This window comes from Anolis sagrei, chromosome 10 (genome assembly GCF_037176765.1).
Source record: "Anolis sagrei isolate rAnoSag1 chromosome 10, rAnoSag1.mat, whole genome shotgun sequence".
Classification (NCBI taxonomy): Eukaryota; Metazoa; Chordata; class Lepidosauria; order Squamata; family Dactyloidae; genus Anolis; species Anolis sagrei.
Window position 1 is genome coordinate 20,477,594 of NC_090030.1, and position 16,632 is coordinate 20,494,225.

At 45.5% G+C, this 16,632-nt stretch overlaps 1 protein-coding gene across 1 annotated transcript in view; it reads left to right on the plus strand.

Annotated features, from left to right (window-relative positions):
• The window catches only part of DGKK (diacylglycerol kinase kappa), an 83,702-nt gene that overhangs the window by 24,369 nt on the left and 42,701 nt on the right, over window positions 1-16,632 (plus strand). The window contains exons 2-4 of the mRNA XM_067471595.1: window positions 12,159-12,269; window positions 14,429-14,509; window positions 15,597-15,701. Coding sequence (XP_067327696.1) covers window positions 12,159-12,269; window positions 14,429-14,509; window positions 15,597-15,701 — 297 coding nt within the window. The remainder of the gene's footprint in view (window positions 1-12,158; window positions 12,270-14,428; window positions 14,510-15,596; window positions 15,702-16,632) is intronic.

Genomic DNA, 16,632 nt, shown 5'->3' on the forward strand with positions numbered 1-16,632 from the left:
ATTGCATTATACCATTATATTGTAATATTATAAGTAATATTACATGTAATCTATATAAATAAAAATGTAATGTTTGTTTGTGGGATTAACATAACTCAAAAATCACTGGACGAATTGACACCAAATTTGGACACAATACACCTATCAAGTCAACAAGTGACCATCACTCATAAAAACACTGCAAAACACAGCAGAAGAGACTTAAAGAGCCAAAAAATACATTACAATGCATTCGCAAAATCATATATATACACAAACACACATATATATGTGTACTTATACACAAATATATAAACACACACATATACATATATATACACACACAAAACACATATACACAGACTGGGCCACAGCAACGCGTGGCAGGGGATGGCTAATATAAATATATAATTATATCATATTATTAGTGGTAGTATTATATTGCATTACGTTATAATATTATAAATATTATATGTATATACAATATATTACATTACATTATATTATGTTGTTGTTGTTCATTCGTTCAGTCGTCTCCGACTCTTCGTGACCTCATGGACCAGCCCATGCCAGAGCTCCCTGTTGGCGGTCACCACCCCCAGCTCCTTCAAGGTCAGTCCAGTCACTTCAAGGATGCCATCCATCCATCTTACCGTTGGATCATATTATATCCTATGCAAATGTTTTCACTCCAGAAATTTTCTGAAATGCCAGAAAACCGGAGTTAGAAATACTTGACATAGATAAGCATTTCTCGACCTTCCTAATGCTACTTGCAACCTCTTAATACAGTTCCTCCTGTTGTGATGAGTGACCCCCAACCATAACATTATTTCCATTGCTACTTAATAACTGTAATTTTGCTACTGTTATGAATCATAATGTAAATATCTGATATGCAGGATGTATTTTCATTCACTGGGCAACATTTAGCACAAATAACGCCCAAATTTGAATTCTGTTGAGTTGGGAAGGGGATTTATTTTGTTATTTGGGAGTTGTAGTTGCTGGGATTTATAGTTCACCTATAATCAAAGAGTATTCTGAATTCCACCAACAATGGAATTGAACCAAACTTGGCACACAGAACTCCCATGACCAACAGAAAATACTGGAATGGTTTGGTGGGCATTGACCTTGAGTTTGGGAGTTGTAGTTCATCTACATCCAGAGATCACTGTGGACTCAAACAATTATAGATCTGGACCAAACTTGGCATGAATATTCAATTTGCCTGAATGTGAACACTAATGGAGTTTGGGGGAAATAGACCTTGACATTTGGGAGTTGTAGTTGCTGGGATTTATAGTTCACCTACAATCAAAGAGCATTCTGAACTCTACCAATGATGAAATTGAACCAAACTTGGTCCACAGAACTCTCATGACCAGCAGAAAATACCCAAAGGGTTTGGGGGGCATTGACCTTGAGTTTTGGAGTTGTAGTTCACCTACATGCAGAGAGCACGTGGACTCAAACTATGATGGATCTGGACCAAACTTTGCACAAATACTCAATTTGCCGAAATGTGAACACTAATGGAGTTTGGGGAAAATAGACCTTGACATTTGGGAGTTGTAGTTGCTGGGATTTATAGTTCACCTACAATCAAAGAGCATTCTGAACTCTACCAGTGATGAAATTGAACCAAACTTGGTCCACAGAACTCTCATGATCAGCAAAAAATACCAAAAGGGTTTGGTGGGCATTGACCTTGAGTTTTGGAGTTGTAGTTCACCTACATGCAGAGAGCACGTGGACTCAAACTATGATGGATCTGGACCAAACTTCGCACAAATACTCAATTTGCCGAAATGTGAACACTAATGGAGTTTGGGGAAAATAGACCTTGACATTGGGAGTTGTAGTTGCTGGGATTTATAGTTCACCTACAATCCATGAGCATTCTGAACCCCACCAATGAGAGAATTGGGCCAAACTTCTGTCACAGAACCCCCATGACTTGAAGAGACTCATTGGCGCAAACCTCCCTCCAGCCTCACACACTCTCCCTCGCTTGCACATCCGCACCACTTTGCTATGCGCCAAGCATGCCTGCTCTCCCCTACTCGCTCGGAGTCTCAGAAACAACCCGCTCCTTAGCTAAGAGTCTTTTTTTTAAATATAGATTTTTATTAAGTTTCCAAATAACAATTGAAGTGGGGGAATATTTGGTTGGTATAGGAAAGTAGGAAAGTATAAATTGGAGATCCAAGAACATAAACAACAGGAAAAAAACCCTTGGCCAAGAGTCTTTTGGTGGGAAGATTCGCCGTCTGTTTCCAAAAAGGAAGAGAAGGACAGTTAGAGAGATCTTCAGTCTCCTCTGCCAAAGGGGTTCCTAAGACCATCAGAAATGATGGTTTGGGCAACCACACTGAACTCCTCCCAGGGGTCCCGACCCCCACTTTGAGAAATCTACTCTATGGGATCCAGAAACTGAGGTCCTCCCATGTTGCCTCATTGGCGCCCGCATTGGCCTCCTTTCAGATACAGTTTTTCCTTAAAGCCTTTGGGTTTTGTACAATTTATGCATCAATTTAACTTTTAAAACACACTTAAGAGTCGTTATATAGGTTAATAGGTTTTTAGATTGATCCCTCCCACTCCTATTTTACATTTTCAGTTATTTGAACTGGTTTGATTCCATGCAGCCCTGAGGTCCTTGGGTCCAGGCAGAATATAGAAATTGGGCTACAGTAATTTTTAAACTAATGATGATGTTGCTGTCTCCCTTCCTGTGTACCTTCAGTTTAGTCCTGCCCTGGATTCCAGAAAGGACTCACCTCCATTGGACAGAGTGCTGTTAGGGCAGAGATATAGGTCTGTGACCCGGGAAACTTACAATTGTCAATAAATGGGGCAAACAGCAGACCAAAGTGAGAGAGAAAGGAAGAGGGAAGATCATAGTATCCTAGAGTTGGGAGAAACCTCATGGGCCATCCAGTGCAACCTCATTCTGCCAAGAAGCAGGAAAATCGCGTTCAAAGCACCCCCAACAGATAGCCATTCGGCTATTTCTGTTTCAAAGCGTCCAAAGAAGGAGCCTCCATCACACTCCAGGGCAGAGAGTTCCTCTTCTGAACAGCTCTCAGTCAGGAAGTTCTTCCTCATGTTCAGGTGGAATTTCCTTTCTTTTCTGTAGTTTGAAGTCCTCTGTGTCTGGTTTTACTATGCTGTTTTATATTGTTGGTTTTGTTATTTCATGTTTTGTTATGATGTATTTTGTTATTGTGTGTTTATTATCAATAGGAGCATAGTGTCTAGATCTAGGGAAGTAATGCTACCCCTCTATTCCGCTTTGGTTAGACCACACTTGGAATATTGTGTCCAATTCTGGGCACAATTCAAGAGAGATATTGACAAGCTGGAATGTGTCCAGAGGAGGGCGACTAAAATGATCAAGGGTCTGGAGAACAAGCCCTATGAGGAGCGGCTTAAGGAACTGGGCATGTTTATCCTGAAGAAGAGAAGGCTGAGAGGAGACATGATAGCCATGTATAAACACATGAAAAGAAGTCATAGGGAGGAGGGAGCAAGCTTGTTTTCCGCTGCCCTGGACACTAGGATGCAGAACAATGGCTTCAAACTACAAGAAAGGAGATTCCATCTGAACATTAGAAAGAACTTCCTCACTGTGAGAGCTGTTCAGCAGTGGAACTCTCTGCCCCAGAGTGTGGTGGAGGCTCCTTCTTTGGAAGCTTTCATACAGAAGCTGTATGGCCATCTGTTGGGAGTGCTTTGAATGCAATTTTCCTGCTTCTTTGCAGGGGGTTGAACTGGATGGCCCAGGAGGTCTCTTCCAACTCTAGGATTCTTTGATTGTATTAGTAATGTTACATGTAATATAAAATATATAATTATAATATCAAATTATTATTAGTCTGGCATGACATGTTTATGGTGAATGTGGCTTTGTTACAGACTCAGGATAGACAAGTATCCACTATTGCAGTGATGCAAAAGTATTGAAACACATAGAAGTTCAATATATACATACTCCCACAATGTGGCACACACAGCCTAAATATGTTGGACTGCAACACCCATCATATTGGGTGGGGATGATGGGGCCTTAGTGTGATGGAGTCTCCATAGTGCTTGCTGGGGGATGCAAGGTAGCAATCCCTAATCTGCCGCATGCTGATTTGGACTTTAACTCCCATCATTTTGACAGGGGATGATGGGACACTGATTGGCCAATGAGTGATGGTGGTGCTGTGGGACTCTTTCAAAGGCATAATGGGAGAAGGGTTGCAAGACAAGGGGAAAGGATTGTGTTGAGTGGTTGCCTTCCAGCCTTGGATGTTGACTGACTCTCTGAAAACAGAGCAGGGTCCCTCCCAGCCCCAAATCTCTGAACCCACTTCCTCCCCTCTTAACCACCCCAGGGGCTATTTTTAGCTCTCCTTCCGCCCAATGATAAGATCACACACCCTTCCAACCCCTCTTCTTCCTTTTGGCCGGAAACGGTTGCAAATAACTAAATGACTCGGCTAGGGATCTGCAAGGGGAGGGCCTCTTTCATGTACTTACCCTCTTCCTGCTCTTTGACCGAGTCACAGAGTCCAGAGGCCAGAAAGGGCCTCAAAGTCCACCCAGTCCAGCCCCAGCCTCAGTCAGGGCCAGAGTCTGCCTCTCGAACCCCAAAGGAAGTGGCTTCCCAGCCTCTGCGCAAAAATATACAGCAAGAAAAAGCCCCCACTTGGGGCTGGGCAACCCCAGTAGCCCTAAGCTGCATTGGCACCAGAATGAAAATCAGCTAACAGACAGATGGCAAACTATTTAACCTCACCAGACCGAAAACCAAAACTAAGGTCACAGCAACATCTATTATAGAACTCCAATATGCTGATGATAACGTAGTCTGTGTGCATTCAGAAGAAGACCTGCAAGCCACTCTAAACACCTTTGCAGAGGTATACGAGAAGCTCAGCCTCTCACTGAACATCGAGAAAACCAAAGTGCTCTTCCAGTTATCACCAGCCAATCCCAGAAATGCAGCTCAGTGGTGTAACACTAGAAAATGTTGACCATTTCTGCTCCCTTGGCAGCCACCTCTCCACAGAAGTCAACATTGACACTGAAATACAACACCGTCTGAGCTCTGCGAGTGCAGCATTTTTCTGAATGAAGCAGAGAGTGTTTGAAGATCGGGACATCTCTAGGAAGACCAAAGGCTTGTTTAGATAGCTATTATCCTCCCAACCTTGCTATAAGGCTGCAAAACATGGACTCTAAGAGTGCATGGGCAAACTTTGGCCCTCTTGCTATACGCCTGTCTACAGATGTCACACTCAACTCCTGGAATGATTGCTTCAGCACTGGCTCTGGAAAATCCCGCAAATCTCTTGGGAAGACAGGCGGACAAATGTCAGCGTGCCGCATGAAGTAAAGACCACCAGCATTGAAACGATGCTCCTACACCGCTGGACTGACCACCTTGTCTGAATGCCTGATCTCCCAAAGCAGTTACTCTACCCAAGAATGGAAAATGTAATGTTGGTGAACAGAAAAGAAGATTTAAAGATGGACTTAAAGTCAACCTTAAAAACTGTGGCATAGATCCCAAGAACTGGGAAGCCCCGGCCCTTGAGTGCTCTAACTGGAGGTCAGCTGTGACCAGCAGTGCTGCAGAATTCAGAGGCATAAATGGAGGGTGAAAGGAAGAATCGTGCCAAGAGGAAGGTGAGTCAAGCCAACCCTGACAGGGACCACCTTCTACCTAGAAACCAATGTTCTCACTTCAGGAGAACATTCAGGTCAAGAATAGGGCTTCACAGCCACCTACAGAACCACTGCCAAGACACTACACTTGGAGGACCATCATCCTCCATTGGCTGCCATTCATTTTCCGGTCCCAATTCAAGGTGCAGGTTATCACCTATAAGGCCCTGAATGGTTTGGGACTCACCTATCTTCACAACCACATCTCCTACCACAAACCTGTATGATCCCTTCGATCCTCTGGGGAGGCCCTCCTTTCACCCCTTCCTCTATCACAGGTACAACTTGTGGGAACGAGGGAGAGAGCCTTCTCCACTGTGGCCCCACGGCTTTGGAAGTCCCTGCATGGTGAGATTAGGCAAGCCCTCAACCTATCAGCCTTTAAGAAAGATCTGAAATTTTCGAAGTAGATATCTGGTCTATTATGAAAGAGAGGTACCTACCTACCTATTCTTTCCCCTTTTTTTCTTCCCCTTCCCCTTTCCCTCTTTTCTTCCTTCTCTACCTCTTTCTTTCATTCCTTCTTTTGCTCTTTGGTTTCATCCTTCCTTCTCTCTTTCCTTCTTTTCCTCCCTCTTTTTCTACTTCTTCCTTTGTCTCCTTTCTTCCCTCCCTGTTTCCTTCCTTCTTTCACTTTTTATTTCCTTTTCTCCTTCCTTCCTTCCTTCTTTACCTCTTTCCTGCATTTCCCTCATTTTTTCTTTCCTTTCTACCTTCTCTTCTTCCCTCCTTCCTTCCTTCCCTTCCTCCTTCTCTCTTTCCTTCATTCCCCCTTTTCCTCCATTCATATATAATATAATATAATATAATATAATATAATATAATATAATATAATATAATATAATATATAATTATTATCTTGGGCTACAAGGAATCACCTGTCAGTAAGGTGCTGGCAAGGGATGATGGAACCTGCAGTCCAACCACATCTGAAGACAGTAACAATCCGCAGGACCTTTTGCTGCAGAAAAAGCATCCCTCTGGAGCACCACTAGGTTTTGCAATGGGGTCGAGGGCAAGAGAAAACAGAAATAGACATTGCGGCCACATTTCCGGAGTCACATTGGAAAGGGGTGCATCTGCCTTCTCAAACCATTGGCAAAGCAGCCTTTGTCCTGCAGAGCTCAGATGATGAAACTTACACTACATTCTTCTCTCAACCCTGAGCAGGAGTTGTGTAATAATAATCATAACAGTATAACCACCACAAGAGCTCTGTGGAAAACGTAACTAAAGCAGCCTTGAGAGATGTCCCTCCAGTCTCAGATTAACACTAGAAAATGTTGACCATTTCTGCTCCCTTGGCAGCCACCTCTCCACAAAAGTCAACATTGACACTGAAATACAACACCACCTGAGCTCTGCGAGTGCAACATTTTTCTGAATGAAGCAGAGAGTGTTTGAGAATCGGGACATCTCTAGTAAGACCAAGGGGCTTGTTTAGATAGTTATCATCCTCCCAACCTTGCTATATGCCTGCAAAACATAGACTCCAAGAGTGCATTTACAGCAGACTTGGGCAAACTTTGGCCCTCGAAGTGTTTTGGACTTCCACAATTCTTAACAGCCTGAGACCCCCTTCCTGGTTTGAACTGGTTTGATTCCATGCAGCCCTGGGGCCCTCTGGACGTCTTCCAGGTTAAAGTCGCGATCCCTCTTGAATTGCTTTACCCAGAACTGGATACAGGGCTATTGTTTATTTGTTTGTTTATTTATTTACACCATTCTACCCCGCCCTTCTCACCCCCCAAGGGGGGACTCATTGCGGCTAACGCAGGCAACAATTCAATGCCAACAGAGCCCCCGGTGGCGCAGTGGGTTAAAGCCCTGTGCTGGCAGAACTGAAGACCGACAGGTCACAGGTTCGAATCCGGGGAGAGGCGGATGAGCTCCCTCTATCAGCTCCAGCTCCTCATGTGGGAACATGAGAGAAGCCTCCCACAAGGATGATAAAACATCAAATCATCCGGGCATCCCCTGGGCAACGTCCTTGCAGACGGCCAATTCTCTCACAACAGGAGCGGCTTGCAGTTTCTCAGGTCGCTCCTGACACGACAAAAAAAAAAAAATGCCAACGGTATCAATAATAACAATATAAAATCCTAGTACATAATAAATTAAAACAGTAATGTTAATTAAAATTACATAACTCACATAATCATAAGTCATATAGCCGTTTCCAATTGTCACAACAATCCTGTTGTCCGGGTTCAGTGTCTAAAGTGCTGCTGTGCCCACTAGCCAAAAGCCTGGCTCCAAAACCATGACTTTAGTTTTTTCCTAAAAGAAAGGAGGGAGGACGCCGATCTAATCTTGCTGGGGAGCGAATTCTACAAGCGCGTGGTCACCACTGAGAAGGCCCTGTGCCCCCCCCCCCCCGATGGGCCTCCCCAGTAGATCTTAAATTACGAGGTGGAACATAGAGAGAGATACGTTCGGATAAGTATGCTTGTGAAAAGGTCTGACCAAAGCAGAAGAAGGGAAGGGTACCCTAACATCCCTTGATCTGGACACTTTGGTTGCAGCTTAGAATCACATTGACCTTTTTAGCTGCTGCATTGCATTGTTGGCTCCTGTTCAACTTGTTGTCCACGAAGACTCCAAGGTTCTGGGTAGTTGTAGGTTTTTCGGGCTATATGGCCATTTTCTAGAAGCACTCTCTCCTGACATTTCACCTGCATCTATGGCAAGTATCCTCAGAGGTTGTGAAGTCTCACAACCTCTGAGGATGCTTGCCATAGATGCAGGCAACACATCAGGAGATAATGCTTCTAGAACATGGCCATATAGCCCGAAAAACCTACAACAACCTAGTGATTCCAGCCATGAAAACCTTTGACAATACTCCAAGGTTCCTTTCACAAATGGACTGTTGTTGAAACAGGCGTCATGCATCCTTCATCAGTGCATTTTGATTTCTCTGCCTCGGCAAAGTATCCTACAGTAGGTTCTTGTAGGTTTTTTCGGGCTATAGGGCCATGTTCTAGAGGCATTTCTCCTGACGTTTCGCCTGCATCTGTGGCAAGCATCTTCAGAGGTAGTGAGGTCTGTTGGAGATAGGAAAATGGGTTTATATATCTGTGGAATGACTGGGGTGGGGCAAAGAGCTCTCTGCTGAAGTTAGGTGTGAATGTTTCAGCTGACCACCTTCATTAGCATTTGAAGGCCTGGCAGAGCCTGGGAAACTGTTCTGTTGAGAGGTGTTGAGATGTGCCTGGTTGTTTCCTCTCTGCTGTGGCCCTATAACATGGCCCTGTAACATGGCCCTATAGCCCGAAAAAACCTACAAGAACCTAGTGATTCCAGCCATGAAAACCTTCGACAATACATTGAAGTATCCTACATTTCTCCTTATTGAGATACTGATGGATGTTGCAGGAAAGTCCCCACTTTCCTGTAACATCCATCCAGAAGTCTCTTTTCCAAAAGGCAGGATCCGATCGGGAGACCAGGAACTGAGCTTGTCCGTTGTCATGCAGCATTTGATGCCATCAGCGCCCTCGCTTCATTGATGGGGACGGCTCCAATTACGATTTGCATCTTATTTAAATACCAATCAGCTATTTGCGGGATGGCAGGGAGTTCAAGGAGCAGCTTGTGTTGGGCAAACAAGCTGTAATCCTTTGCAAACACTCCCTTTTGTGAGCTGAGCAAAGAGGAGGAAGGAGGCCGGGACCAAAGCCCTTGGCCCTGGGGCAGAAGGAGCACACTGCGGCGTCTCTTTGGCATCTCAAGCCCACAAAAAGGGCTCTCTGCTCTTTTGGGGCACAAGAGGAGGAGGAGGAGGAAGGCTATCACTCCCAGGTGAACAACTAGCGTCAGGCCTAGCATGACACATTGCATGTATATGTGTCTCCTCAGAGAGAGAGAGATGAGTCAGAGAATGGGGTGGTTTTTCAATGGAAAAATGTCTAATTTTGCAAGTTTCATTTGTACTCTGCCCTGAAAACTTCCAGCAGATGTAATTGCACATAAACATTAGGAAGAACTTCCTGACAGCAAGACCTATTCGGCAATGCAATATGGTGCTGCCTGGGCACCCAGAGGAGTCTCTTTCCTTCTCTGGAGGCTTTCAAGCAGAGACTGGGTGGCCATCTGCCAGGAGTGCTTTGATTGCGTGTTCCTTTATAGTTGGAGCCGCCAGTGGTACAGCGAGTTAAACCACCAAGATGCTGAATTTGCTGACCAAAAGGTCAGTGGTACTAATCTGGGGAGCGGGACGAGTCCTGCTATTACCCCTGGGTTCTGCTAACCCAGCAGTTCGAAAACATGCAAATGTGAGTAGATCAATAGGTACCACTCCAGCGGGAAGGTAACGCTGCTCCATGCAGTCATGCCAGCCACAAGACCTTGGAGGTGTCTATAGACAACACTGGCTCTTTGGCTTAGAAATAGAGATGAGCACCACCCCCTAGAGTCCAACATGACTAGACTTAATGTCAAAGGGAAACCGTTACTTTTACTGAGTTGTTGTAGGTTTTTGGGGGCTATATGGCCATGTTCTAGAGGCATTCTCTCCTGATGTTTCGCCTGCATCTATGGCAAGCATCCTCAGAGGTTGTGAGGATGCTTGCCATAGATGCAGGCGTAATGTCAGGAGAGAATGCCTCTAGAACATGGCCATATAGCCGAAAAAACCTACCACAACCCAGTGATTCCGGCCATGAAAGCCTTCGACAATACACTTTACCTTTACCTTATAGTTGGGTGGCCTTTTGGGTCTCTTTCAGCTCTAGGATTCTATGCATAAATATATCTTTTGTATTACAGCTGCCATAATCCCCCCCCCCCCAAAAAAAATTAGTGGGCATGTTTTTTGGAGCGTGGTAGTCCAAAACTAGCCTTTTCAATCTCTGAAGAAGGCATTAAGAAGTTGCTTTCCTGTTGGACTTTTGCAGCAGCTTCCTAGCATGCAATTCTCTATATTCTGAGATGGAAATGATTCTATTGAGGTCAATGGGTCAGCTCTCAAAGGACTAAGTTACCAAAAAGTTTCAGGTTCTTTGATTATATTATCTTGCTGAAAGGGTGGGAGCGGAGTCACAAAAGGGGCTCATCGTCACAAAAGGGGCTCAACTTTAATTCAAAGTTGGGTCAGGTCTTCAGGCAGAGAGTGGGACAGAGTCCCCTTTCTTGGGGGCCAAATGCCACCTGTTGGGGGCCATATGATTCTCTTTTCTCTCCCAGGACACACCAGGTTTGTCTGTCCAACTTCCTTCCACCTTTTGGCTGATCAGGTTTTTCTGGTTATCGCTGCCCAAGGTGCAATTTCTCTTGTCCTCGTGGTTGCCTTCACATAAAGGAAATCCACCTTTGTCCTCCTTCTCCAGTTCTAGAGGCCAAAGTCCCTCTCGGTGTTAAGGTGGCCCTGAGTGCCTTTTGTGTTTAGGGGGCTGGGAGAGGCTGAGTTATGGGGCACAGATTTGGGGTGGTGTTTTGGGGACCCTTAGCGGCTCTGCTGCTCCGCATAAGGAAGAACAAGGACAGAGCCAGTGCTGTGGGATGCAAAAGGGTCTAAGGCAGTGGTTCTCAACCTGTGGGTCCCCAGGTGTTTTGGCCTACAACTCCCAGAAATCCCAGCCAGTTTACCAGCTGTTAGGATTTCTGGGAGTTGAAGGCCAAAACATCTGGAGGCTCACAGGTTGAGAACCACTGGTCTAAGGCCATCATGGTAGAATATACGGAAATGCAGGTAAGCTTTTATAGCAGTGTTTCTCAACCTGGGGGTCGGGACCCCTGGGGGAGTCACAAGGATGTGTCAGAGGGGTCACTAAAGACCATCAGAAAACACAGTATTTTCTGTTAGTCATGAGGGTTCTGTGTGGGAAGTTTGGCCCAATTCTATCATTGGTGGGGTTCCGAATGCTCTTTGATTGTAGGTGAACTATAAATCCCAGCAACTACAACTCCCAAATGTCAAAGTCTATTTTCCCCAAACTCCACCAGTGTTCACATTTGGGCATATTGAGTATTCGTGCCAAGTTTGGTCCAGATCCATCACTGTTTGAGTCCACGGTGCTCTCTGGATGTAAGTGAACTACAATTCCCAAACTCAAGGTCAAAGCCCACCAAACCTTTCCAGTATTTTCCAGTATACGCATATATACACGCACACACACACATATATATATACACACAAACACACATATATACACCCATACACACACACATACATATATACACACACATATACACATATATACAGACACAAAACACATATACACAGACTGGGCCACAGCAACGCGTGGCAGGGGACGGCTAGTAGGAAAATATATTATATATGTTCCACCGTAGGGCCCAAAAGTGATAAGACCTCTGTTTGGTCCTATTCTATACTCGGCCCATCGGCAGAAGAAACACATCCTGCCTGAGTTTGAGGAATGCACAGGAACTCAATATGAAATTTCCGATATCAAGGAATCTAATGCTTTCCCCCTTGGGCTTCTCTGCAGAAAAGTGTGAAGGAGGGTCTCCTGTTGAAGCAGACGAGCTCCTTCCAGAGGTGGAAGCGGAGATACTTCAAGCTGCGCGGACGGACGCTCTACTACGCCAAGGACTCCAAGGCAAGCTTTGCTTCTGGTCTGTGGGAGATTGAGGGTTGCGGATTTAGGATACATTCCCAAAACTATATTATAAGGCTGCAAGCCAGGGATGAGGCAACTGCTGCTATCGTTCTCCTTTTCTTTGTGATTTCCTCTTTCTTTGTGGCAATAAACACACTTCCAGTGAAGTTCGACACCCAGATATTGGAATATTCTCCTTCTAGGCCAGTGGTTCTCAACCTGTGGGTTCCAGATGTTTTGGCCTTCCAACTCCCAGGGATTTCTGTGAGTTAGTCCAAAACACTTGGGGACCCACAGGTTGAGAACCACTGTTCTAGGCTCACATTTAGGGCCCCGTGGTGGTGCAGTGGGTTAAACTGCCGACCTGCTGAACTAGCTGACCAAAAGGTTGATGGTCCAAATCTAGGGAGTGGGGTGAGCTCCCACTGTTAGTCCCAGCTTCTGCCAACCTAGCAGTTCAAAAACATGCAAATGTGAGTCGATCAATAGGTGCTGTGTCAAGAGCGACTTGAGAAACTGCAAGTTGCTGCTGGTGCAAGAGAATTGGCCATCTGCAAGGACGTTGCCCAGGGGACGCCTGGATGATTTGATGTTTTTATCATCCTTGTGGGAGGATTCTCTCATGTCCCCGCACAAGGAGCTGGAGCTGATGGAGGGAGCTCATCCGCCTCTCCCCGGATTCGAACCTGTGACCTGTCGGTCTTCAGTTCTGCTTGCACAGGGTTTAACCCACTGCGCCAACGGAAGATCAATAGGTGTGATTGCGTTTATTGTAATGTTATTTTGTTACTGTATTCATATGTTTTTTATGTAATTTTGATGCTGTTGCTTGTTGCTTATGTTTTGGTTTTATTTTTGCTGTAATATGTTGTCCGGGCTTGGCCCCGTGTAAGCTGCTCCGAGTCCCCGTTGGAGAGATGGTGGTGGGATATAAATAAAGATTATTATTATTATTATTATTATTATTATTATTATTATTATTATTACGACTACTACTACTACTACTACCACATCTGTGGGAAGGTGATGGTGCTCCATGAAGACATGTCGGCCACATGAGCTTAGAGGTGCCTCTTCTGTATTGTTGTATTTGGCTCAGCCTCATGTAAGCCGCACCGAGTCCCTTGGGGAGATGGTAGCGGGGTACAAATAAAGTATTATTATTATTATTATTATTATTATTATTATTATTATTATGGGTTGAAAGTGCTATATCCTGTTTAATTGTGAGGCCCTTACTTTGAGCCCTCTGTGGCACAGTGGCTTAAACCTCTGAGCTGCTGAACTTGCTGACCGAAAGGTCAGCGGTTCATATCCAGGGAGCAGGGGGAGCTCTCACTGTTAGCTCCAGCTTCTGGAGGCTGGATGACCATCTGTCAGGGGTGATTTGAATGCAACATTCCTGCTTCTTGGCAGGGGGTTGGACTGGATGGCCCATAAGGTCTCTTCCAACTCTTTGATTCTATGATTCTATGATTCTACCTTCCCTCTGGAGCAGTACCTATTGATCTACTCACAATTGCATGTTTTCGAACTGCTAGGTTGGCAGAAGTTGGGGCTGACAGCGGGACCCACTGTTAGTTCCAGCTTCTGCAAATCTGGCAGTTTGAAAACATGCAAATGTGAGTAGATCAGTAGGTACTGCTTTGTTGGTAAGGTATCAGCACTCCATGCAGCCTTGGAGGTGTCTACGGACAACGCTGGCTCTTTGGCTTAGAAATGGAGATGAGCAGCACCTCCCAGAATCAGACACAACTAGATTTAATGTCAGGGGAAACCTTTACCTTTACCTTTACCTTTACCTTTACCTTTACCTTTACCTTTACCTTTACCTTAGGCTCACATTTAGGCCAAAGGGAGAGTCAAGCAGCAGAAATATGCCCTGGATTTCTCAGGAACCAAAACACCCCAAACCTGCTCTTGAATCTTCTTGAAACCTGTCCTAAAATGTCCATATATTTGCCACAAAAACTCTTGCAGAAAATGTAGATAGCTGGATTCCACCAGTTCGCTAGATCTGTGTAATATTTGAAACCCACAGCACTTTAAGAGATCTCTCAAAGAGGAGGAGAAGGTAGAAGACCCTCCTGATAATTGACTATTCCAGTCTGCCATCCCTGACCGCTCTCCCTCCCTATCCCTTGTCCTTCTTTTTCCAGTCCTTGATCTTCGATGAAGTGGACCTGTCTGATGCCAGTGTGGCAGAAACCAGTATCAAGAATATCAACAACAGTTTCACGGTAGGTCCTTGACGTGGGAACAGGCCACTTGCTTTGCAGGCCTCCTGGGGGTGGACTTTGGCCAGGAGTCTGCCTTGGCCTCTGTACCCCGGGGCAGCTATTTCTGCTGCATCAGCCACAACTCTCCTGATGGAGGGAACAGATATTGCAGCGAATCGGTGCTCAGGGTGTAAAAGGAACCTGTTTTCATGTCTAGATACAGGGAAGGAACCCCCTGCTTCTTGGCTGTACTGCATGGCCCATGAGGTGTCTTCCAACCTTATGATTATAGTGTCCAGATCCAGGGAAGTCATGCTACTTCTCGATTCTGCCTTGGTTAGACCACACCTGGAATATTGTGTCCAATTCTAGGCACCACAATTAAAAGCGATATTGACAAGCTGGAATGTGTCCAGATTAGAGCGACTAAAATGATCAAGGGTCTGGAGCACAAGCCCTATGAGGAGCGGCTTAAAGAGCTGGGCATTGTGATCCTACATATTGTGGGCACAATTGAAGCGAGATGCTGACAAGCTGGAATGTGTCCAGAGGAGGGTGACTAAAATGATCAAGGGTCTGGAGAACAAGCCCTATGAGGAGTGGCTTAAAGAGCTGAGCATCTTTAGCCTGAAGAAGAGAAGGCTGAGAGGAGACATGATAGCTATGTGAGAGGAAGTCATAGGGAGGAGGGAGCAAGCTTGTTTTCTGCTGCCCTGGAGACTAGGACGCAGAACAATGGCTTCAAAATACAAGAAAGGAGATTCCATCTGAACATTGGGATGAACTTCCTGACTGTGAGAGCCATTCAGCAATGGAACTCTCTGCCCCGGAGTGTGGTGGAGGCTCCTTCTTTGGAGGCTTTTAAACAGAGGCTGGATGGCCATCTGTCGGGGGTGATTTGAATGCAATTTTCCTGCTTCTTGGCAGGGGGTTGGACTGGATGGCCCATGAGGTCTCTTTCAACTCTATGATTCTATGATTCTAAGAGTTGAAGTGGCCCTTCCTGCCCTTCCCAATGAGCTGAAATTGAAACCAGATGTTGACCATATTGGAGACCCTCTTTTAAGTCTCATCCTTTACGTTGAATCTCCTGAACTTCTTTTGTTAGGTGATCACGCCTTTCCGGAAACTCATCCTCTGTGCAGAGAACAGGAAGGAGATGGAAGACTGGATTGGGGCCCTGAAGTCTGTCCAGAAATGGGAAGTCAATGAGGTGAGAGAGAGTGGGGAATAGGTGCACTTGGATGAGAGCCCATTTGGCCATACTCCTTGCCCTAAATCAGTGGTTCTCAACCTGTGGGACCCCAAGCGTTTTGGCCTTATTTATTTACTTATGTGATCCCTCGTTGTCTGAGTAGGATAGTCCTCCAAGATCAGTGTGCTGGTGGGTCCGTAGGTGACTGTGGAGCCCTATTCTTGATCTGTGTCTTCTCCCACAGTGAGGGCGTTGGTTTTCAGGTGGAATTAGGTCCCGGTCGGGGTTTGCTTGATGTGCCTTTCTCTTGGAACATTTCTCTCTTTTGCCCTACATTCGAGCCTCTTCAAATTCTACAGTACTGCTGGTCACAGCTGACCTCCAGCTGGAGCGTTCAAGGACCAGGGCTTCCCAGTTCTCAGTGTCTATGCCAGAGTTTTTAAGGTTGGCTTTGAGCCCATATTTAAATCTCTTTTCCTTCCCAACAACATTCTGTTTTCTGCTCTTGAGTTCAGAATGGAAGACGGTGGTCGGGCAACATGGCCGGTCCAGCGGAGTTGGTGGCAGAGGACCATCGCTTCAGTGCTGGTGGTCTTTGCTTCTTCCAGCACACTGACGTTTGTCCGCTTGTGTACCCAAGAGATTTTCAAGATTTTCTGGAGGCAACGCTGATGGAATCATTCTAGAAGTTGCATATGACGTCTGTAGATAGTCCACGTTTCGCAGGCATATAGTAGGCCTTTGGCCTACTACTCCCAGAAATACCAGCAAGTTTGCCAGCTGTTAGGATTTCTAGGAGTTGAAGGCCAAAATATCTGGAGACCCACAGGTTGAGAACCACTGCAAATCAATAGAGGAGGGCCACCATCTCAGCCTGCATCCAGCCCAAGGCCATGAGTCCTTCCCTGATCTTGAACTTTCCTGTTGTCTATCTGTTGTGGAACTCTCT